Source organism: Pan troglodytes, chromosome 8 (genome assembly GCF_028858775.2).
Source record: "Pan troglodytes isolate AG18354 chromosome 8, NHGRI_mPanTro3-v2.0_pri, whole genome shotgun sequence".
In the NCBI taxonomy this organism is placed as follows: domain Eukaryota; kingdom Metazoa; phylum Chordata; class Mammalia; order Primates; family Hominidae; genus Pan; species Pan troglodytes.
Genome location: NC_072406.2, coordinates 143,330,411 through 143,354,899, shown reverse-complemented (window position 1 = coordinate 143,354,899; position 24,489 = coordinate 143,330,411). Strand labels below are relative to the sequence as shown.

The following is a 24,489-nucleotide window of genomic DNA, read 5'->3' as shown; positions in this document are numbered from 1 at the left end:
TTGCAGTGAACCCACTCCAGCCTGGATGACAGAGTGAGACCCTGTCTCTAAATAAATAAATAAATAAATTCCTGATACTTCATTCAATGTAAGAAGCATTTGCTGGTCTTAGGGTGTGTGATGACTACATGGCATATGCCATCAACTGGACCCGCATCCTGGTGCTGCCTTTGAGCTGAGGCCTGACCCCAGGTGATGATGATACCTTTGAGTCTTCACCTTCCAGGCACTCTAGGAGAACAGATGCCTCGGGCCTGGATTAATGACTGAGAAGCACAATACGGAAAAGCTTCCAGGACCCTGACCCCGGGTCAGGCACAAGCAAACCCACCTCCCCCTTCTTTCAGGGAAACAGGGCGAATTGATTGCTGAGTTCCAAGAGTTTCTGAAGCTAAGACTTGCCCAGGAGATAGGACAGTTTTTCTTTCCACACTTTTCTTTCTTTTTTTCTTTCTTCCTTTCTTTTTTTTTTGGTGTGTGTTTTTGTTTTTGTTTTTGTTTGAGATGGAGCCTCGCTCTGTCACCCAGGCTGGAATGCAGTGGCATGATCTCAACTCACTGCAACCTCTGCCTCCCAGGTTCAAGCAATTCTCTGCTTCAGCTTCCTGAGTAGCTGGGATTACAGGCATACACCACCATGCCCAGCTAATTTTTGTATTTTTAGTAGAGACGGTTTCACCATCTTGGCCAGGCTGGTCTTGAACTCTTGACCTCGTGATCCGCCCACCTCGGCCTCCCAAAGTGCTGGGATTATAGGTGTGAGCCACGGCGCCCGGCCTCCACACTTTTCTTAAAGAGATATTTCGTTGCCCGGTTTGACTTCAAGAGGCTGGTGTTGAATACTTTACCCCTGGATGCCCTCCCCAGTCCCTGTGGCCCTTTGAGAGAGGAGGAGAGGAGTGTCTAATTGCTCACAGTACTTCCTCTCACTTCTTCCCCACCAGCAAGGACGGTCGTGCTGGATTCTATAAGAGCAGTGAATAAATGCTTGTCAGCTGACTGGCGTGGGAGTTTTTAGCACAGCCTTTTTTGCTTCCTTCCAGACTTCATGCGACCTTCTCAGTTCTCTTTGTCTCTCATCACTGCCAGGAGGAAAATTACATTGAGGGCCACCGGGGAGCACTTCACATCTCAGAGCTGGGTTTGATCAATAGAGGCATTGCACAGAAAGGTATTACCGCCGTGCCTCTCTCGGAGGGCGGAAATACATTGCATGCTCCCCGAAGTACTTTAGCGCCCATGGTCTTACGCTTGTTGATTTTCCTCCATAAAGTAGTTCTGTCTGCCACTCAAAGGAGGAGTTTATGACAACATCATCAGAGTTTGTGGAGAGGCCCAAAGCAAAGAGTACTTAAGCATGTCAGAGTGGACCCTGGAAGTGGCCCCCGGAGAGCCGTAGAATAAGCACTTCCACGGTGGAATGGCTGACACGCAGACCCAATTATGTGTGTGAGCCCCTGGTGCCACCCACACACCTCCAAGGTACCTGCAAAATCAATGACTGTTAAAGAGTGCCAGTTATTAAGAAAACTATTTAGGGCAAGGCACAAACATTTGTCGCAGGTATTCCGGGGTGTGTGTCTGTGACTGGGGGCTTTAAAATGATCATCAACAATATCTTCTCTAAGAAGCACTCATGAGGAACAATGTAAATCCGTTTATCTCAAAAGCCAGACTTTAAGATCTGATTTTTTACAAGATCAGCTGTTTTCAATATGAAAAATATCTTCATATGTTTTCTCAAGGTAATGGGGAGTAAACTAGGCAATGCTGTCATCTGAGAACAGTATTATGGGCTTACGGCCTCCTCGCGGGCTGCCAGTGTTCCTAACACAGTTTTTCACAATGTGTATTTATTTACATGCTCATAGAAGATACAGACATGCATTTCTGCTACTGAGATTGCTGTGTGTTTTATAGGCACCTGCCATATTGAAAACAGAGTGTGTGGCATAAAATTAAAACACAACCTCAGCTTTCCGTGCACGACCCCTCCAGACTTCCTCCCTGGGACTTGCTCTTTGCTGTACTTTAGATAAAATTTAAACCAATTCACTTTTGGCTCATTCTTAGGTAGTAAAAAGCCATCCACTCATATCCAGTCAAAAAATAGGTCTCAGAGCAGTCGTGAAATATGTGGAGTGCTGGGTCATTGAATCACCAAGTTTAACTTCCCTCGTCCCATCGCTTGGGCCTGCTTTGCGTTGGGTCTGTGAGGGCAGGGGAACAGTGGGCTCAGCTTCCTTTGTGTGCCCCCTTGTCCCTCAGTCAGGGGGCTGCTTCTGGTGTCTGCAGGATGGAGGCAGAGGGACAGAGCCCTGGGTTTTTTAATGAGGGTTCCCCAGGGCGTGGCTGTGTCCCCATCTACTTGCCCCTTTCTGTGGCATAGAGGTAGTGACCAGCTAATCCCATCTTGTAGATGAGGAGGCAGAGATGGGGTGGGGACAGGACGACCCTGCAGGATCAGGACAGAGACCTGGTGTCCAGGCTGCTTGATGACCGCTGCACCTTGACAAGAATGGGCTCTGGGAGTAATTCTTAACAGAGTTCCGGAAATCTTAATGCAATCCAGGGACTCTGCTTCTCTTCCTGAGTGACAGTAAAATATTTCCACTGTCCTGAAATCTTTTCTTGACTCAGGCTTGGTTACCTGGTTCAGTGAAAAGCCGATAGTCCCTTCCCCAAGGCCAACCTTGAAATAGACCTGTGCACGCAGCTGTCAGGCCTGAGGGCGTCTCTTGGGGTGGTCATGGCTGTATGGGAGCCCTGTGGTCGGCCTTGGCAGGCCTCTTGTGAAGGAAGAGTGTGCAGTGTAGACTCTGTGCGGACACCCTCGTAAAGTGGCAATGACGGAGGAGGCCGGCGCCCTCAGGGGTCCCTGCTCAGCCTATTTGCCGGCAGCCGGCACTAAGGGCAGACCAGCCACCCAGCCCTGGGGAGAGCCTGCCAGGCAGGGCGCTGTGCAGAGTGAAAGAGGTGGACAGGCTGGGCATTCCTCCACCCACTCACTGGATGGAGGGGAGTCAGGGGTGGAATGCTGTGTTTCTGCCTCATCCGAACTCAGCACCTCCGGGGATGGGGCCTCCGGGTCACGTCTGGGCTGCCTTAGTGTTGCTGCTCCGCACCTGAAATAGATTTGCTGATTGACCCCACTCAAATGAGGGGCTTCCTCCCAAGGGTGCTGGGGAGGGATGCCTTGCAGACCACCTGGCTCTGCAGCCACAAGCCAGACAGGTGCCAATGCCCACGGAGGACATGACAGCCGGCCCCATGTAGAGCTATGCAAATCTCCTTCCCGGAGCTGCAGGGGGGCCCCAGTTTGCGGTGGGGCAAGGAAGAAAGGCTAGAAGGTGGGGTGTGCCAGTGGGACCCCCAGTCTTGCCTTTCACCCCCTTCAAGCACAGACGTGTAGCTTGAAGGGGCCACAGGACATCCTTTCTATGTGTGTGTGTGTGCATATACGCATCTGTGTGTTGTGTGCACACACTTATAAAGTGATTTACGTTAATTCGCCATCCTTCCGTCTGCCAGGAAGGAGCATACCCAGGCCTCCCTGACTGCACTGCCCAGTCTTGAGCTCTGGATCAAGCTAAACAAATCTCTGCTTCCTAAGGGTCCTGCCCTGCACACCCATGAGACCTGGCCAGGGCTTTCCTTTGAGAACTTATCTATTGTTTTAGGTTGGTGTGTGGTTAGATGGTTTGGGTCCTTCTTTTTATTCTTGGTATTAAAACAGAGCTCAACCTTGCTTTACTGTTTTTCCTTGAATCTACTTGCAAAATTTTGAGAATTAGATAGACATTTTTGGAGAAGACAAAAAAGTAACAATCTTTGGGAATTTGCAGAATCCCTTCCTCCCCTGAAACAAGCACCTTTCCAAGTGCTGTGGGTCCGGTCCCCTGGAAAAACCAGGGCCCACCATGGTGGCCAGTAAGCCATGGTCACTGGCGGTGTGGCCTGCACAGAGCCCCTCCTGTCCCGTTGGCAGGGCCAGGACCAAGGGCAGCCCATCATGGCCACCAGCTGGCCTAACCTCAGCAAGGCTGGTTCTGTTGTCCTACACTGGCCCTTTGTCCTTCTTGGGAAGGGCCTGTGTCCTATTCATCTGTGACCCACGTGGCCCAGTTCACAAGGCTTGGCCAACAGTGTTTTAGATGGCACCAAGCCTGGGCATAGATGGAGTCCAGGGGGCAGGTTGGCATCACTGGAGGAGGCTCCTGACTGCCCAGTGCACTGGGGGCCCCACAATGCGAGAGAGCAGCCCCAAGACACCCACACACCTGGGCACAGCACTCCCACCCTGGGCCCACTGGGCTGCGAGTGTGAGGGTTGTCACGGCCTCACCCTGGTGATTGTCACCAGATGGACAACAGCCAAGTCTCGGGCCTCCCACTTTGGGGCTTGTTTCCTGCTTGTCCAAGAGGCTGAGTCCAGGGTGGAGTGAACACTGCCTGCACACACAGGCACAGGACAGGGATGCCGGGAGGTCGGGCTGGGGAGTCCAGAGGTGCATGTGTGTGCCCAGGCCTCTGGCCCCTGCAAACCCATCGTCAGGTGCATCCTCGCTTTGGGATGAGAACTTTGTCACTAGACTTCAACCCAAGGACAGGGCAATGCCACCTTTCTGTGGAATGCACAGTGTCTACTGACCAATTCTAATCTTCAGGGCCACTTTTTGTCTTTGATTGCTTAGGTTTTCCAAACTACTGTGACAAATGAAATGTTAATGACAACTGCTTTGGCCCAACAGATACAAGGACAGAGCGGGGCCGAGTGGCCCGCCCTCCTGCCCTGATGCTGCGGGCCCAGAAGAGCCGGGATGGAGACAAAGAAGACAAGGTCAGTTTCGGGGCTCGTGTGTGTGTTAAAGACACAAAACCCTGGGTGTGGAGGACCAGGGCCAGGACACCCTCACGCTTGTTTGCTGTATGGTGTTTGTGAAATGACTGCCATCTGCTGTGTGAAGCAGCAGGACCTGGCACTGAAGGGGCCAGGCGGGGCCTAGAGAGCAGGGACGCAACCCTTGCTGATCCTGCCAGATCTGGGTCTGAAGCTCCCTGGGGGACTCTGTTGGGAAGGGATTTGGCTTCCATTTGAACTTTGTCCATTTTCAGAAGGAAGAGAAGACACACAAGGTAGTCAAACTCAGACACCACTTAGGCAAGAGGAAAGAAGAGCCAACACACTCGTTCTAATTTCAGGTCTTTCTCTTCACTGGCTTGCCGAATGGCGTTTTAAAGACTGGCCAAGACAGTGCATTTGAAGCATTTCGTGTTTTCAATAGTACAGTCCTTCCTCTCAGTAACCCAAGGGAGTCATTTTTATTACTGCATTTCAAAATCACAAATCACACTTAATTTGCTCTCATCTGTCAAATACACTGAAGACGCTGGTGGGACTCAGTTATTTGTCAACATTATCTCTTACTTCACCTTTCCAAGGTATTTCTCTGCCTAAAGCCACGCTGCAAGCTTTCTGTTCTCCCTGGTTTTGCTTCCGTCTCTCCTCTGAGTTCTGCCAGGATGTAGTCACCCTGTTGTTCACGTCTCCTCCTCAATCATCAGTGCAGGTGTTCAGTGGTGAAAATTGATCACAAATAGAGCAAATTAAACTTTTGCCCCCTGAGATATGATTTTCCCAATTTTTCCAGATTAACATCCAGGCCAGAATGACATATTAATTACACAGATAGCCTTTCTAGTGCCTTAAATAACTCCTTTCTTCATCACATGGTTCTTCGAGTCTAATTCACTTTTATGACTTCAACGTGGAACAAGAGTTTTATACCATGATTAGCCATTTTTATCACCAACAGGAAATCATAACCAGCATGCATCTCGTGGAGAAGACCTCGGTAATTAGCAGTAGAGAACCCCAGGCTTGCCAAATTTAAACATTAGTCCCCATCACAAATTACATCCTACTCTGTTTGCTTGAATAATTAACTGAGGTAATCTACCACTCAGAGACTTCTTGTTGAGTTTCTATTGTTCAATGAACTTCATAATGAAAGTCCCCCCTAGTTTTTCTAACTGGATTGCTAATATAAGCTCTAGTCTTAATATATATTTTTTGAGACAAGTGTTTCTGAATGCTCTGTTATGCCAATTATTTATCCTGACCTTATTTTCTCACAAGAAACAAAGATATTTCCTATTACTAGAAAACCTATAAAAATTTTATTCGTAAACTTACAAACTTAAAGATAATGTTATAATATACATTACAAATCATGTGTAAAATACCAAAATGTCAGGATGAACATACGTAAACAGACCGCCCCTTCCTTCCTGGTAGTCCCTTGCCTGATGTTCGAGAAGATGCCCTTCCCAGGTTCACCCTCACGCTGGAGACTGTGCGAGATGCTTCTGGCTGAGTGCTTTAATCTCTGTGTTTCTTGTCCTTCCCTCTGGGCTGGCATCTCTCAACATGGGCCACTCACTCTGGATAACTCGGTCACCAAGACGCAGCTTCGCTCTGTTTTCCATGATTCTGCCAAATAGCCACATTAGACAGACTTACTTGTTTGAGCTTTATCTCACCATTGTCTCTTACAGACACGCGAGATTCTTTTAATTTTTGTTCTAATCTCATGCTTCTGTGCCTCTGTAATTTAGCACTTTCCTTCCTAAGCACCCTGTTTGAAAGCAGCTGACACAGTGCAGATGGGCCTGGCCCAGCACAGCCCTCAGGGACCCACATGTGCTGGGTTTTGGTACAGCATCCCCAGCCTCCTGTGCATGGCTGATGTTGCACTGACGGCTCCCCACGAGGACTTTGGAGCACTGACTTCATTTAGTTTTGGTGGTCGAATGGTTAATCATCTTCCCACCTCCACTGCCTCATAAAGTACCAACATCAACAATGGTAGAAACAGATTCTAAAATTTTAGGATGACTTTCAATTTTTTTAATGAATTGAGTATTCTAATTGCACCTGCCATTCTCAGCTCAGAACCAGATTGTTGCTTTGAATAAGGCACCGGTATTTTTAATCCCACCTAATTTTCCCAGAGAGAGAACATAATCTCTCAGAGCATTCTAAGTTTGAGATTAAAACCATGGAAACAGCTGGAAGAGGAAAAAAGAAAAAAGTTTCTCACACTAGAATTTATTATACTTCATGTGAATTTATTTCTTTCTTGTAGCCTTCCAAAATTCTGGTGATACTTCCTGATTTTTTTATTTCTCTTTGTGATATATGGTTCTACTGGTAAGAATTTGGTTATTTCGGCTCAGTACTAACTGAACAAAGACCTGCTGTCTGTCATACATCAATATGGCTAAAGGAGTTCATCTGAATTGTGGGCCTCTGTTTATGTTAGAATTGTGATGGGCCATATTTTTAAATCTCAAGCAACTTTTATTTTTCTCCAAATTTTATTCTTAATGAATACTGATCAAGTGTCCTAACCATAGCTTATTTTTCTCTCTTTTTAATTTTAGGGCATAGATCTTCATTTTATTCTAGGTGATAAATTTTCTTTTTTTTTTTTCTTTTTTCTTTTTTTTTTTTTTTTTTAAGACAGAGTCTCACTCTGTCCCCCAGGCTGGAGTGCAGTGGTGTAATCTCGGCTCACTGCAACCTCCGCCTCCAAGTTTCAAGTGATTCTCCTGCCTCAGCCTCCCGAGTAGCTGGGACTACAGGTGCGCACACCACACACAGCTAATTTTTGTATTTTTAGTAGAGATGGGGTTTCACTATGTTGGCCAGGATGGTCTAGATCTCTTGACCTCATGATCTGCCCGCTTCGGCCTCCCAAAGTGCTGGGATTACAGGCGTGAGCCACCATGCCTGGCATTTCAAACTTTCTTATTTCTTAATGGAAATGTGGACCAACTGAGTATCAGAATCAGAATCATCCCCAGGATGCAGAACAGCCCCATGAGCCATGCCCCCAGCTGGATGTTTGGGAAGGGCGGGAGCCTGGGGAGGAACTAGACTCTATGTGGCAGAGTCGTTATTGAGGAATATGGGTTTGTCGCCTCCTCCCGCCTTAACAGGATGTGGCAGCCCCAGCTTTGAGGCTCTCTGCCACTAAATGCTGTTGTTTTCATGGCACAGTGACTCCCACCGCTGGGTCAGCTCATTTCTGGGGATGAAGCCAGTGAGATTTTCTGTCCCAAAGACCTCAGACCTCAGATGCCCTCTCTTGGCTGCCTCTGGCCGTCTCTGCTTCTGGAAAAGCAGGCAGCTTAGACAACTTGGGACAATGAGGGGGTGGCTTTGTCCAGGTGATTCTACCCAGTCTGCCCTGCACTGATTCCCTGTTCCTGGCAGAACCTCCCAGCCTAGGCGCTGCTGTGCTGAGGTCATTATCTCGTGGCTACTATAAGCCGCCTGCCTGCAGGAGATTTGTTTATTCCTCCCTTCCTTGCTTGTAATTGAAGATGAGTGTTTAAAATTAAAAGCCACTCTCCTGTCTCTTTCTCTTGAAAGGAGCCTCCACCGATGCTGGGGGGAGGAGAGGACAGCACAGCCAGAGGCAACAGGCCGGTGGCCTCCACCCCGGTGCCCGGATCCCCCTGGTAAGACACCCCAAAGCCCGAGAGCCACTAGCAATGGCGTTGTCTGGTCCTGGCATTTGCCTGATGTCACCAAAGAGACACTGCATGTCTCTCAGGCATCCTGTGTCTTAAAAACAATGAACTTGCAACTCCTGGCAGGTGTAATTTTGCACTGTGGTCACATTCTGCAGAAAGAAAAAAACAGCATTTAAGCGACGAGCTATCCTGCTCTGATCTATCTGTGAATATATATTAAAATGATAATGCTGTTGCATGTCTATCAGCGAAAGGCAGTGGCTGAAGAAAGTGTAGCATGCCTTATGCTGCAGAATATCTGTTTTCCCTCCACTCCAAGAAGAATCGTAACTGAATGGCTGTTAATTAAAGACGTGCCTGTTCTCTCTGTCGCCCTGCGTGGCTGCCTGCTCTCGGAATATGCCACACTCCAGACACCCTCCACGAGGGAGCCACAGTTTTTGGTTTTTAAAAATGCCCTTTTATAATGGAGTCATTTGGAAGCAGAATAAAAGGTTATTACAGTAAAAATTAAGTTTCAAGCCTGAAGATGAGAGTGCAGTACACAGCTGGGAGGCACAGCTAATTTAAAGAACAGAAATAGCAACCACTTGTGTCAGCTCAATGTGCCAGCCAGGTACAGAAGGCAGCCGGCTAAGGAGCGCAGGGCCCCCACCAGCCTTGCATAGTGAGTGAGCACATCCCTGCTGACTGGGCCTGCTGTGCCATGCCCTGGCCCTCTGATGATTCGGGTGAACTTGGCTCCAATCTGGACAGACTGGCACCCCTGGCTTCTATGCCATGGTCAGTGTCGGTGGCAGGCTCCTGGTGCCTCCAGCCTTCCATTTGTAGCTAAAGCTCCTCTGTACCCTGGGAGTGCCTCAGGGTAAGACCTCTTTGTACTAATATTATGCTGTTTTCTAACCACCCATTCTCCAACCCTTACAATTTAGCTCGATTCTGATGCTAACTACTGGGAGTTAGAGTCAAACCCCACAGGCTGCGGTCAGTCCCTCAGGCTGCCCTGCTTTAGACATTGGCTGCAAATGGGGCCCCCCAGCTGCCTGCACATCTGCCCAGCTGACCACAGATCTGGGGTTCCCATGACCTCCTCTCCACTTCAGTGGTGATTTGCTAGGACCACTCACAGAACTCAGGAAGCGCTTTACTTATGATTACAGTTGTTTTATCAAGGATACAATTCAGACAGCCAGTGGAAGCAATGCTCAGGGTAAGGTGTGGACCTGACTGAGCTTCTGGGCCTCGCCGGCGCCACCCTCCCAGTGCTGCAGCGTTCACCAGCCTGGAAGCACTCTGAACCTCAGTGTTTTAGAATTTTAATGGAGATGTAACTACATAGGCATGACTGATGAAATCATCGGCCAAGTGAAAGGACTCAGAGGATTGGGCAGCGCTGAAAGTGACGGCCCTCCAGTCACGTGGTTGGTGTTTCTGGAGACCAGCACCCTCCCTAAAGCTACTCAGGGGTCCTGAAGTCACATGGTTGGTGTCTCTGGAGACCAGTACCCTCCCTGAAGCTACTCAGGGGTCCTGAAGTCACATGGTTGGTGTCTCTGGAGACCAGCACCCTCCCTGAAGCTACTCAGGGGTCCTGAAGTCATTTCATTTGCGCAGCCTCAGGCACAGGTGTTATTCCTACCAGGTCAGGGACTTGGTAGGAATAACAAGATGCTTTCTTCGCTCAGGAAATTCTAAGAGTTTGGGAAGCTCTGTGTCAGGAATCTGGAACAAAGACCGTATACATCCCTCTGCTGCTTAACGACAGGGGTATATTCTGGAAAGGCATCCTTAGGCAGTGGCATCCGACATCCTTTTATGCACATCACAGGGTGTGCTCACACAGGCCTGGTGGCACAGCCTCCTGCATGCCTGGGCTGCATGGTGTAGACCGTGGCTCCCAGGCTGCAGACCACACAGCGCTGACTGCTCGGAGGCAGTTGTGACACAGTGGTGGGGATGTGTGTGTCTAAACACATCCAAATGTGAGAAGGTAGAGTAAAATTTGATATTATAATCTGACGGGACCACCATGGTATGTGTGGTCAGTCCATGGTTGAGAGAAATGTCACTCTGCGGCACATGACTGCATATACATTTTACGATGCCACAAACTGGTTGAGAGCTTCTACAGGCAAACTCTCCAGTGTCTCCAAGGCAGGCACACTGCCGCATATCACGCTGCAGGATGGGGAAACGTTCCCCAAGACCCTGTGGAATCCTCACACAGCTTCCGCCAAGCTCCCCTGGGGGGTTGCAGGGATCCAGAAGACTTGACCTTGAGCCCTAGAATCTTCTCACTGTGAAAGCTGCGGCTTTCTTCTCCAGCGATATTGTGTTACCATGAGCAAGGCTTCGTGCGATCCAGCAAATGAAAACGGTGCCCTGGCTGCTGCACTCCCCTCCCTCGGCGTGGGTCTTTGCCGATGAATCGTGGGTAGGTGAGGGAGTCTGTTGGTTGCTGCGTGATCTCACCGGGAAGTGGATTATCCCTGCGGTAGGAGACGTTCGGGCACAGAAGCAGAACAAGGCAGCTTGGCCCACATGGGAGGCAGCTTGACCCACGTGGGAGGCAGCTTGGTCCACGTGGCAGACCCCATGCAGGACGAGGACTTAGCAGGTCCTTGTGGGTTTCTGAGAGTGGAGCAGCTAAGCCAGGGGTACTTGCAGATGAGGGAATGAATGGCAGGTGCTGGGCATGGGAGGTAAGGGTGGCTGTGGTCAGAGGGAGTGGCGGGGTGTAGGGCCACAGGCTTCAGGTGAGGTGGGTGAGGGCTTGGGCCTGGGAGCACAGAGGAAGGATGGCCAAGGTCCCACAGGACCTACAGGCCTTCCTGGTCTGCACAGTGACTGGTGCCACTAAGGCAGAGGTGCAGTGTGGATTCCTGGCCATGTCGTCTTTAACTGGCAAGCATGAGGATGAGAGGGAATTCTCCAGGGAGCCCCAGGTGGGCGCCTCCTGTGTTACGAAACGAGCTAATACCTTTGAGTGGACGGAGAAGCTTCATGCTGGGAGCACACTGCTTGAATCAGATCTAGGCTTGCCTGCTGGGACCTGTGCAGTACCATAGAGGGAGGGAGAGGTGGCTGCTGCTTCACTGCGTTTCTCGTTTAGTGTTTAGTCTAATCTCAGCCCCACCTGAATGCAGAGAGAGCCTAGGCTTGGTTGAGCAGCTGTTGGAATAAGGATGTGAGTATTGGCAGACCGCCACCGGACCTCAGAGGGTGGGTTTGCACTTACCCTTAAAGGTGGAGGCACCTTCGACATTGCAGAGTGAAGGGGCCTCTCCAGATCTCAGCTTCTCCTGTGGCCGCGTGCTCTGTCAAGGAGGGCTTTGTGTGCCTCGTGATGTGACATCCTCACTAATGGCAGCATGATGCACGCAGGCCTGGGAACAGCACACTCTCCTCACACTGCAGCCTGCGTCTAGGAAAAGCTCTCTTTGCCATGGGGTGGGGTTGGGGGGTGGGTCTATGCCTATTTCACCTGATTAGCTGAATCATCTGCTTCCGTCTCCCTTCTAGAGATTTGCTAGTAGTCAGCCTTTCCCCAGAGTCAGCCAGGGTCTCATGGAGACACACTGGGAGCTCCAGGGACAGGAGTGGGGCCCTTTCATCTGTCTCATTTTCCCTCACCCATTTGAAACAACCCATGCTTAGAAAGGGTGTCTTTGCCCAGACAGAGAATGTCTCAGAGACTGTGGCCGCCTTGAACTTTCTAAGAAGACCACAGGGGGTCTCAGCAGGAGCTTGGCAGAGCCCCCAGGACTAAGGAGGCATTGGGGAGGGGCCTCAACAACAGCTTCTGCCAGAGGCACAACAGCCCATCCCTGCCCAAATAGACGACCTCCTAGGTCTTCATCTCAGCCCTGGAATACTTAGACGGAGAGGTCAAGCCCACGGTGCTCGGTAAGTCTCTGGCACATGGCTGTCAGGGCACAATGTGGTTTGCCTGTTTGCCCTGAGCTGACAGAAAGGAGAAAGGAGCCCTCTCCCCGGGGCACACTGCCCCTTTTCCTGCCGAGGCCCCCAACCGTGAGTGAGAACCCACCTGCCCCGCAGAAGGTCCTCGTGGCCGAGTGTAAAGCGGGGAAAGGTCTTGTGCTTGGGGTTCGGGGCTGCAGTGGAAGTGGGTGGGAAGGATGGTGGGCAGGGCTCGAGTCTTAGAAGGCCAGTTCAGGGTCACCTGGGGGACCCCACGGGCACTGCCAGCTGAACTGGTGGTGGGGTGAGCAGGCATGGCTGCAGAGGAAGCTCTGATGGCTCCGCTGACTCTCCTCCCTCTCACGGCCAAGCCCAGAGCTCGCTCCCCATGTCTCAGGGAATCTCCTTCTGTCTGTCCCATGACGGTGCATCCTCTCTGCGATGGTCTGCTTGGCACTCAGAGACCAGGCCGCCCTCAGCCAGGCAGGGATGGTGGTCCAGGCTGTCAGCTCAGGTCAGATCCCAGAATTAGATCCTCTGTCTACGTAAGTGTAGACCTCAACCTTCTCCTGAGGAAACTTGGCTTCTAGAAGTTTCCACATAGGTGGGCCAGCCAAGCAGGCTGGGCTAAAGCAGGCTCAGAAAGAGTTCCTCTTGCATGTCACAGAGCCATCTGGGGGCAGCTGGAATTGGGATGATAAGGATGTAAGGAGTTCTGGAATCCGCTCAACACATGTGCAACAAAAATCAAATTAGTCTTACTCGTGGTTAACTTTTTCATGTAGTTATTAAATACATTTTGAATAAAACTACGGCTAAGAAATGGAGTGTTTGAGAAGACAGCAGACTGAATAAGACCCTCCATCTCCTGTGTACAGTTATAGGGAAGAAACTCACTTTCAAAGGTGAAACTCCTCCAGCATTTTTCTGATTTGCACCTGCTCTTGGGAAAGCGTCTTAGAAAGCAATGAGGTGGTAGAAACTGGTTTAAAAGTGATGAGAGCAGAAGGGTGATGTTTCTCCCATTCCCTGCAGGAGCTGGTACTCCCTGCTAGAGCTCAGTGAATCCATACGGAATGCCGGCAGCGGACGGGCGGCATCCTTAGTTATTCTTAACTATGTGGGAATTTCTCTGCTGTTGTCGCTGCCGAGAGGTGGCCAGACGCAGGGCCTCCTTGAAAGCATTAATGTAATACTAAGCACTTGAGAAATGCAAAATTCACACCCTGACAGGGAATAAAAATGAAGAAAGAGCCGTCTACTCACTCTTGTCTAATGGCCTGGGCCAGTGTAACCATTGAAAATGGTGTCGAAGTTCAGAGTAACTTCTGTAGCCAACTCTGCTATCTGAAAACCTATTCCACATTCTACTGCGGAGTACTTTCAAGGATACCGTGTCCCAGGCCTGGTATTTTAAGGAGGATAAACGAAATGAAGACAGTGCGTTTACTTTCGTGCCAGGTGAAATCCGGTCCTCCTCTAGAGAAGACAGAGCTCGTGTCATGGCAACAGTTGCAATGAAACTTGAATTACTTTTTTTTTAAATCTTCTTTAAACTTTTAGGCATGTTAACAGTAGAATAGCATTATTATTATTTTAGTCTCCTTCGGAATTTCTGTATCGTCTCTTTTTTTGCAATTTGGCTTTAGACACAAATAGTAATTTTGAGGGAATTAAACCACTCCCACTTATTCGCAATAAAAATGTTTTTGGAGAGTTGATGACATGGGAAAATTTCAACAGTAATTGCTCGACAAAGTGTAAAATCCATAGCTTTTGGATTAAATGACAATAAATGTCAAAAACAATGATTAATCAACATCTTTAAATTATTTAAAATACTATAGATTTACGAGTAGTTAGCTATTTTTGTGAAATTAAAAAATATATATTAAATATTGGTTTTAACATATTATTTTCTAAAAAAATTCAGATTGCTACAGTGCAGGTTTTATGTCATGGTCTGTTAATAGCACAGATCAAAGTTCTTTTTAAGATGGCTTGGAAAGATACGAAAGCGCACTTTAGGAAGTTGACAGTGTCGGAAGGCGCCATTTTCTGGCAAAGCTAATTCACATTTTATCCTAAGAGGCAAAAGTCGTTAAAAGGTAAGAAGTATAGGGCGGATTATCAAAATGAGTACGGTGCATTCCTCTGATGTTAGTAGGTGTGTCTAGCCCGGAAGCCAGGGGCTGACTCTGCATTTCTGCCTAAAGAGGTAAGAGCTATGAGCAGACACCAGCCTAGAGATGTGCTTTGTGAGCTGTTGTAGGTGTTGTAGCAGGATGAGCTGCAGACAAAACACCGAGTTAAAGAAGGAAGGGGTTTATTCGGCCAGGGGCATCGGCAAGACGCCTGTCTCAAGAGCTGAGCTCCCCGAGTGAGCAATTCCTGTCCCTTTTAAGGGCTCACAACTCTAAGGGGGTGCACGTGAGAGGGTGGTGATGGATTGAGCAAGCAGCGGGTATGTGACTGGGGGGCTGCATGCACCAGTAATTAGATCAGAACAGAACAGGACAGGGATTTTCACAGTGCTTTTCTATACCATGTGTGGAATCTATAGATAACATAACCGAGTAGGTCAGGGGTCCATCTTCAACTGCCAGGCCCAGGGTGTGGCGCCGGGCTGTCTGCCTGTGGATTTCATTTCTGCCTTTTAGTTTTTACTTTTTCTTTCTTTGGAGGCAGAAATTGGGCATAAGACAATATGAGGGGTGGTCTCCTCCCTTAGTGTAAGCATCTTTCAAAGGGCTGTTTTGTATTTTCAAATCCCAGGGACATGCTTTGGCTCTCCTGATTTTATGCTAATGACTTGTCCTTAGTTCTGGCTTCATTTTCTATTTCAGTACCCGTGGGTAACATCTTTTTATATTAGTTCATAATTATTTATTGGGCGTGACATTTAAAAAAATGTTTCTCTGGATTTTCTAAATACAGGTATTGAGCATGTTTGACTTTTGAAAAACTAGTATCAAAATCATGTTCTGAGATGAAGTTGGCAGAACTTTTCTAAAAAAGGAAAAGTTTCCCAAGACATAATACATGTGGATGATGTTCAAGAAGAAAAAGGTGATTAGAAATGATGGTGATTACGAGAGATGCGGGGCTCAGTCACATCAGCCTGTGTCACTTTCTCCCGTGCACAGTCCCCTGACTTGCAGTTGCACTCGCTAAGCTGAGGGAGGACGCATCGGTCTTCTTTGAGTAAGTAGTGCTGAAGAGAAACCAAATGTCACTTCGGCCCTTTTGCATAATTGAGTCTTTTATTATGTCAGAGAAGGGACAGGAGGAGTCACTTGTCAGGGAGGGGACTCTAATGTTGAATGAAATGTCAGTGTGGTTTAGTGAGGGAGGAGGAGTTGGCGGGGAAGCTGCCATTTAGCTCGCGTTTGAGAGTTCTGGTGGGAGCAGCCCAGGGAGTGGGGGGTGGGCCGTGGGCTGTGCCACCTCCAGTTCCCTCTGAGCTGATTTTCACTGGTCCTCAGGCCACCTTGCTTTCGTTCCCAGGCAGCTACCGGCTCCCAGACGTGCTGTCAGCCCCCTGCCTGCATGGGGCCGGTGGCAGTTCTGTCCATCTTCCACTGGCGACTGGCGGGGAGATCAGAAATCAGATGAGTCCCTGGGTTTGAGGAAAGCTGGGACACTGCTGGGTGCAAGAGCAGGGTGACATCCCGTTTGAACTCCATAAAGACAGGCTCTCCCGGCAGCCCCCAGCCCGGGTGGAGCCTGGCTGAACCTGTGTTCAGAAACCTGTGTTCTCAGAGGCTGCCTGGGGCAGATGCTGCCCTCCCGGCAAGCCTCCGGGGACTTGTGTCTGTGCTGCAAGGCTGGGCAGAGCTGGCAGGGCCCCGAGTGGACTCGGCTCGACATGACCATGGAGTGGTCTTTCCCTGAGGCTCATTATTTAACAATGACAACATCCATTTGTGTGAAATAACTAAAGATGGATTGGTAAAATCTTTTAAGAGTTATGCCAGGAAGTTAACAGTGATGCCTTTAGGAGCACAGACACCTGAGCCCAGGGCAAGGGGAATTTTGTTTTCAGCCAAGAAGCCTCCGTTGTTGGTGCCGTGCAGGGACGTCCCCACCCAGCTTGTCCACCGTCTCACTTCCAGTCTCTCCTTGGCACTCTTTCCTCGTGTCTTTTCACCTCAAAGGAGGAAGTAGGGGAGCCCGTGCTCTTGGGAGGCCAAGGTTGTGTCCCCAGGCTCCTGGACTCTCACCGTGCAGCAGCCGCCAGCGCCTGGAGCACCTTCTGTCTAGAACGTCACTACCCCTATCGATTTATGAGAAAGGACAGCAAGACGGCCCACAGCCCGAAGCGGAGAGGCCACACAGTCACGCAGCAGGTGCCCGGCCCAGGCTGCCCCTTCAGTTCCAGCACAGCACGCCTGTTGCATGCTCGTGTCCTTGTCTTGGATATCTGCACCTTCTCAAAGTGAGGGTTGGTGGTGGTGGCAACCATGGCCAGACACGGCTGGGCTGGAGAACCTACTCAGGAGGGAAGGAAGGTGGGAGGGAGGTCTCCCTGCGCTCCTCCTGGAGTCCTTATAAGCCCTAGTCCCTCACCCAGCTGCCAGGTGGAGGGGCCTGGGCCACTCAGTCCTGCCCAGGTTGGGCCCTTCCCAGATACAAAACCCCAGAAAAGGTGGGGAGGACCAGGAGAGGGAGAGAAGACGGCGAAGGGCATTGGGTGCGGCCCTTTCATTCTGAGAGCTCAGCCCTGGTGGCCCGGCCCCAGGGAGTGTGTGGCTTTGTCCATCCCCAGGACACTCCTGGAACAGGGCATTCAGGGATGAAAGATGGATGGAGACAGGGATCCAGGGAGAGCCTTTGTGTAGTGGGGGACTGGGAGGGGAGCATTCCCTCCCAACCAGCCAGCTGATTTTGAAGCTTGGGGTCCTGCTATTTGCAGGATGAGTGTGGGAATCCTTTCATACAACAAAGCAACAACCCCAGTGTTCATTCAATGAAACCCAGATCTTCCTATATTGCGGCTGCTTGGTGTGGATGTACTGTACCAGACTTAAATAATGCTGATGCACTAACTATATCCTCTGGGATATGGGGACAGTTAGAAGAGGGAATATGGCAGGTATCCAGAAATTATACAGTGCGATTAAAGAAGGGGAACACCTGCATATTACTTAGAATGGGCATAAAATGGTACATAAAATTAATTCTGCGTGTTACAGCTGGCCCCGTCTAGTGGAAGCCAACCGTAACGAGTGGATGGGTGGATTTCTCCAGGGAAACTGCATTTATTTACCAGCTACTCACTCTGGTTCAACTCCATACCCGCTCTGGTTCAACTCCATGCATTTCCCCAGGGCTCGGGAGCTGGGCTCTTTGTGGCCTGGATATAAATGGGTGGCGTGTTAGTTGCCGTCAGTCGGCCTCCTCCTGGGTGTAATCTCTTACCAAGTCCTAATTAGCTCCGCTCTTCACTGGGAATTGGAAGCTGTTTCCCCACACTTTGGGGCATTCCAGGGTGCTGGCTGCTCCCAGCATCGGAATGCACCTTGGATGTCTCTGCATCTGAGAACCGGGGACCTAGAGTCAGTGCATCCTGAGGCACTGCACTTACAACAAATGCTGGCCTAGGATCTGGGGAAAATTTGGCTGAATAAATATAAATCCCCAAATGTAAAGCCTCTTTCTTAAGTTAATAGCAAAGCTTGGAGGCCAGCTGGGAAAATCCCTCAGAAAGTCAATGAGAAAATGATGAGACCCAGTGGATAGGGCCGCCTGGAGCATTCCACCAGGACTCTGGAACACAGGTTTCTAGGGTCTCAGTGCATTTGATTCTCTAGGGAATGAGCACGTGGGGCTTAGGGTGAGCAGCCCAGCAGAGGAGCAAGGGAACCCAGCTTCCTCATGCTGCCCTGACCTTTGGTGAAGGTGCTTTGGTTTTCTGTGGAAAGTAGGACATCCGGGGAAATTCAGGTGGGTCCTGCTGCCCTGGCTGGAGATGAGTCTAAGCCAGGCAGCCCTGCCCTTTCCTCCCTCTGCTAGAAGAGGCCATGCACCCAGCATCCTCACACACCACTCAGCCTAGTGTCTGGGGAGGCTTCTGTGGGATTCTCAACTCTGCTGCTCCTCTTCCTGGACCCACTAATACTGATGCCTGCTCAGGACCCCTTAATTAATTCACCTGCCCAGACTCACTGATATGGTTTGGCTCTGTGTCCCCTCCCAAATCTTACCTGGAATTGTAATCCCCATAATCCCCATGTGTCAAAGGCAGGAGCAGGTGGAGGTAATTGAGTCATGGGGGCCGTTTCCCCCATGCTGTTCTCCTGATAGCGAGTGAGTTCTCATGAGATCTGATGGTTTTATAAGCATCTGACATTTCCTATGCTGGCACTCATTCTCTCTCCTGCCACCCTGTGAAGAGGTGCCTTCTGCCATGATTGTAAGTTTCCTGAGGCCTCCCCAGCCATGGGGAACTGTAAGTCAATTAAACCTCTTTTCATTATAAATTACCCAGTCTCAGGTATTTCCTTATAGCAATGTGAGAATGGACTAATATGGTAAATTCTTACCAGGAGTGGGGTGCTGCTATAAGGATACCTGAAAATGTGGAAGCAGCTTTGGAAATGGGTAGCAGAAGAGGTTGGAACAGTTTGGAGGGCTCAGAAAAAGATAGCAAAATGTGGAAAAGTTTGAAACTTCCTAGAGACTTGGAGGGCTCAGAAGACAGGAAGATGTGGGAAAGTTTGGAACTTCCTAGAGACTTGTTGAATGGCTTTGACCAAAACATAGACAGTGATATAGACAATGAAGTCCAGGCTGAGGTGGTCTCAGATGGAGATGAGGAACTTGTTGGGAACTGGAGTAGAGGCCCCTTTTGCTATGCTTTAGCAGAGACGGGCAGCTTTTTGCCCTTGCCCTAGAGATCTGTGGAACTTTGAACTTGAGAGAGATGATTTAGGGTGTCTGGTGGAAGAAATTTCTAAGTGGCAAAGGATTCAAGAGGAGGAAGAGCATAACAGTTTGGAAAATTTGTAGCTTGACCATGCAATAGAAAAGAAAAACCCATTTTCTGGGGAAAAATTCAAGCCAGCTGCAGAAATTTGCATAAATAACAAGGAACCAAATGTTAATCACCAAGACAATGGGAAGAATGTCTCCAGAGTATGTCAGAGAGCTTCATGGTAACTCCTGCCATTACAGGCCTGGAGGGCTAGGAGGGTCACCCTGCTCTGTGCAGCCTTGAAACAAGGTGCCCTGCATCCTAGCTGCTTCAGCATCAGCCATGGCTAAAAGGGGCAAAAGTACATCTCAGGCCATTGCTTCTGAAGGTGCAAGCCCCAAGCCTTGGTGGCTTTCACGTGTTGAGCCTGTGGGTACACAGAAGTCAAGAATTGAGGTTTGGGAACCTCCACCTAGATTTTAGAGGAAGTATGGAAATGCCTGGATGTCCAGGCAGAAATTTGCTGCAGGTGCAGAGCCCTCATGGAAAACCTCTGTTAGGGCAGTGAAGAAGGGAAATGTGGGGTCAGAGCCCCCACACAGAGTCTGTACTGGGGCACTGCCTAGTGGAGCTGTGAGAAGAAGGCCATTGTCCTCCAGAACCCAGAATGGTAGATTCACCTACAGCTTGCACCATGCACCTGGAAAAGCCACCATCACTCAACAACAGCCCGTGAAAGCAACCAGGAAGGGGACTGTACCCTGCAAAGCCACAGGGGAAGACCTACCCAAGGCTGAGGGAGCATGCCTCTTGCATCAGCATGACCTGGATGTGAGATGTGGAGTCAAATGAGATCATTTTGGAAATTTAAGGCTTAATGACTGCTGTATTGGATTTTGGACTTGCATGGGGCCTATAGCCTCTTTGTTTTGGCCAATTTCTCCCATTTAGTGTAGGAGCATTTATCCAATGCCTGTACCCCCATTTGTATCTTGGAAGTAAGTAACTTGCTTTTGATTTTACAGTCTCATAGGTGGAAGGGACATGCTTTGTCTCAGATGAGACTTTGGAGTTGGACTTTTCGGTTAATGCTGGAATGAATTAAGACTTTGGGGGACTGTTGGAAAGGCATGATTGGTTTTGAAATGTGAAAGGAACATGAGATTTGGGAGAGACCAGTGGTGGAATGATATGGTTTGGCTCTGTGTTCCCACCCAAATCTCACTTCATGGTAATCCCCGTGTGTCAAGGGTGGGACCAGGTGGAGGTAATTGAATCACGGAAGCGGTTTCCCCCATGATGTTCTTGTGATAATGAGTGAGTTCTCATGAGATCTGATGGTTTTATAAGAGTCTGGCACTTCCCCTGCTGGCACTCATTCTCTCCTGCTGCCCTGTGAAGAGGTGCCTTCTGCCATGATTGTAAGTTTCCTGAGGCCTCCCCAGTCATGAGGAACTGTGAGTCAACTAAACCTCTTTTCTTTATAAATTACCCAGTTTCAGGTATCTCCTTATAGCAATGTGAGAATGGACTCATACAGCCACTGACCTGCCCTCAGCCTAGCGCAGGATGACAGGAGATCCACGTGTGCTATCGGGGCCCAAAGTTGAAGTCCTGTTTCTCTTAAACTCTGCAGTGGGCAGAACAGAGCTCTTGCTGGTCCCTGCCAGGGAATGGGTCATCCTTTCACCTCTTTCAGCTTCTTCTTCCCCCAGTCCTCTGGCCCTCACCTGGCTCAGGGCTCACCCCTGGGTGTTCAGGAAAGCTGGCGAGTTACCAAGTTAGGAAAGCTCCCCAAGCCAGTGGGAGGGTTGGGATTGGATGGGGCCACTCAGCCAGTCTGAGCCTGTGTCCCGAGGCCTCTGGCTTCCGGATAATTCTCCCATGGCCCTGTTGCTTGTGGAATGCAGTATGAATGCCTGACACTGTGTGCACCTAGCAGCTCTTAGTGAACTGGAGATGCCTCAGTGAGCATCTGGCCCCTGGCTGAGTATCCCCACATTTCAGTGACTAGAGGAGCACACAGGTCCCCCCAGCTCTGGGTGAGGCCGTTGGAGGCTGGGGTGCTATGCCCAGATCACTGGTGTGCATAGAACCGTGGGGGTCGGATGGCCTCCTGCCAGAAACATGGTGCTCAACAGGTCCATCTTGCTGTACCCAGGTCACAGTAAGTTGTTCTGTGTTCTCCAGGTGAGGTCAGGCTCCTGGTGAGACCTTCATGGGTTTACACAACAGGTTTTAAGTCTTAAGTGGCTAGAGAGGAACACAGAGAGCCAAGGACGCTTCTAGGATTTGCCACTCAGACCAGTTGCAGCAAAACATCATGAAAAAACATCCCAAGCAATACTGTTAGAAATGGGCCCTCTTGCTGCTGGGAGCTTCAGGCTTGGAGCTGCCTTTCCAGCCACCGTCCAGTCATGGAAGCTTCTGAAGCCCTTGAGGGGCCGGATCTGGGCTTGCTCTGGTCCTGACATGCTGGGCATGAGACATAGAGCATGAGGAGGCGGGCTCAGGGTTTCTTCACTCCCTGCACCCCCGCTGGCATCAGGGTCTCATCGATGAGTCTAGCTGCATTCCTTGCAAGAGGGGTGCCTGGAGACAGAGCCCAGTGTCGCAGTAGTAAAACTGTCCACGTCCTACGTGTTCCCAAAGAGCCCAGGCCTCGTGGGGAGCTAATAATAGGCTCTGCCTGTGGCCCACTCACTCACAGCTCCACCCGGGAAGCAGGTCATCACCAGGTCTGCGTCTGGAGGAAAGGAGTCAGTCCCTACCCTGGGCTTATGTTCCCTATTGGCCCACGCTGTCTGCAGAGTTCATACAGTAGCTGAATTGTGCATAATTTATAGCACAGTGTGGTTACCTTCAGCTTTAGACTCAATAAAAACTTCCTATGCTAGCCGGGTTCTGCACCATAAATGCATACCCACAGCCTCCCTGCAGGCCCCAGAGGTCAGGTATCCCTGGCCTGGGCTTCTTGGGGACAATGGTCTGCCTGATCTGAGAGCAGGAAGGGATCCAGCTACCTGGGCATGGAGTCTGCTGTAGTTGGCCAGCCTCATTTTCCAGCCTCCAGCATGGGCCTGGGCAGCACCCCAGGGGCCCATGAGTCCGCCTCCCCTGAGGGCAGGGCCTGGCATGGGAGTGTGATACACTCTATCTTGGTCCATTTCCCTAGTGGGGTGGACTGTCCAGATAAAGCAAATTCCCATTCCACCCCCCATCTGAAGGGTTGAGGGCATGAGGCCACCAGCGAGGGGAGGCGACCTTCTCAGGGTCACCTGGTAGGTCAAGGGCAGGGCTGGAGCTGGAAAGTTTGCCAGGCAGAAGGGCAGGTCATATTCTCCCACATGGATGACCAGGCCAGCTGTGGCCAAGGCCTCCAGGCACAACACTTGGGGTTCAGGTCAGGGCTCCCAGATGCTGGCGCTCAGGACAGAGTGGCCCCGAGGGGGAAGCCCATTGATTCGTCTCCCACAGACTCAGGGCTCCAGCGACACACATTGATTCTCTTACAGTTGGGAGGATCAGAAGTCTGACACAGGTCTCACTGGGCTAAAGTCAAGGTGTGGGCAGGGCTGGATCCTTCTGGAGCCTCTGGGGAGGTCCATTTCCTGCCTTTTCCATCTTCTAGAGGCCCCTGCAACCCTGAGCTCGTGATTCCTTTCTCTAGCCTCAAGGCCAGGCATCTCCCGATCTCTGTCTCTCCGTGTGTGTGTGCACGTGTGTCTCTGTGTGTGTCTATGTGTGCATGTGTGTCTGTGTGTCTGTGTATGCGTCTGTGTGTTTATGTGTTTCTCTGCATGTGTGTGTCTCTGTGCATGTGTATATGTGTGCATGTGTGTCCCTGTGTGTGTTTATATATGTGTGCATGTGTCTCTGTGTGTGTATGTGTCTGTGTGTGTTTATGTGTGTATCTCTGCATGTGTGTGTCTCTGTGTGCATGTGTGTCTCTGTATATCTGTGTGTTTATGTGTGTGTCTCTGTATGTGTATATGTGTGCATGTGTGTCTCTGTGTGTCTGTTTGTGTGTATGTGTGTTTGTGTGTGTCTCCGTGAGTGTGTTTGTGTGAAACACCTCTGCCTCCATCTTCCTATCTCTTCCTCACTGATCTTCCCGCCTTCCTCTTAGAAGGACCCTTGTGATTACATGTGGGGCCACCTGGATGACCAAGCTATTCCCCCATCTCAGGGTCCTAATCCCAACTGTACAGACCCTTTGCCATGTAAGGTGATGCACACCTGTTCTAGGGATCAGGACGTGGACGTCTTTGGGGCCATCATTTTGGCTCCCACACTCCTGAGCATGGCTGGGCTGAGTAGTGGAGCCGGCACACCTTCTCAGGGTGATTTCTGGGAAGGGTCCTGGTCGGCCCAGGGTTGCCAACATGCAGGGCCCCAGGCCCTGAGCCCTCTGCCTGGCCCATGGAACGTGCCTGGGTGAGTGAAGTGTGCAGTGATTTTCTGCATGCAGAACAGAGTGGCTTCTTTTGGCACGAATCCCCAGCTCCTCCCGAACCTGTGCGAGGCTGGCCGGAGTGAGGCGTGAGTGGGCTACCGGGGGCCCAGGCCGTGCCCGACAGTACCCCCAACAGGTCGGGGGCCTCCCTCGGGGAAGTCAATAGCTAGAGGTGGGTATGTGGGTGTTCCCACCCATTCACTCTGCACATCTGAAAAGTCCCAGGAGACTTGCGGAGCCAGAGGGACCTTCTGAAGTCACTGCAGGAAGCCGAGGCCCAGAGAGGGGAGGGGGCTTGCCCCAGGGGAACCTTCTGGGAGGTCCACACCTGGAACGGGCCTCGGTGCCAGCACAGGCCTCAATCTCTAACAGCACCCTGACACCACTTAGGGGTTAAACCCAGAGCCCAGGCCGGCCTTGCTGGCCTTTATCTGCTGCGCTCGTTCGTGGGGACAGCGTGGGGTCAGAGTGTCAGAGTACAGAGTCTCCCGTGCACCTCCATGCCACAGGCTCCCGGACCCACATTCCTTAGGGAGGGACATTTTCCTTTCCTTCCCTCTCATTATTTTTCTTCTCTTCATTTTTTTTGCTTTTTAATCTTTTCTGATAACTTTTCACAGATACGGGGCTTAAAAAGGGCACATAATTCCTTT

The 24,489-nt window shown here is 50.3% G+C and overlaps 1 protein-coding gene across 1 annotated transcript in view; it reads left to right on the top strand.

Moving 5' to 3' along the window:
• The window catches only part of TCERG1L (transcription elongation regulator 1 like), a 221,439-nt gene that overhangs the window by 141,520 nt on the left and 55,430 nt on the right, over positions 1–24,489 (top strand). The window contains exons 5-6 of the mRNA XM_508114.8: positions 4,751–4,839; positions 8,440–8,528. Coding sequence (XP_508114.6) covers positions 4,751–4,839; positions 8,440–8,528 — 178 coding nt within the window. The remainder of the gene's footprint in view (positions 1–4,750; positions 4,840–8,439; positions 8,529–24,489) is intronic.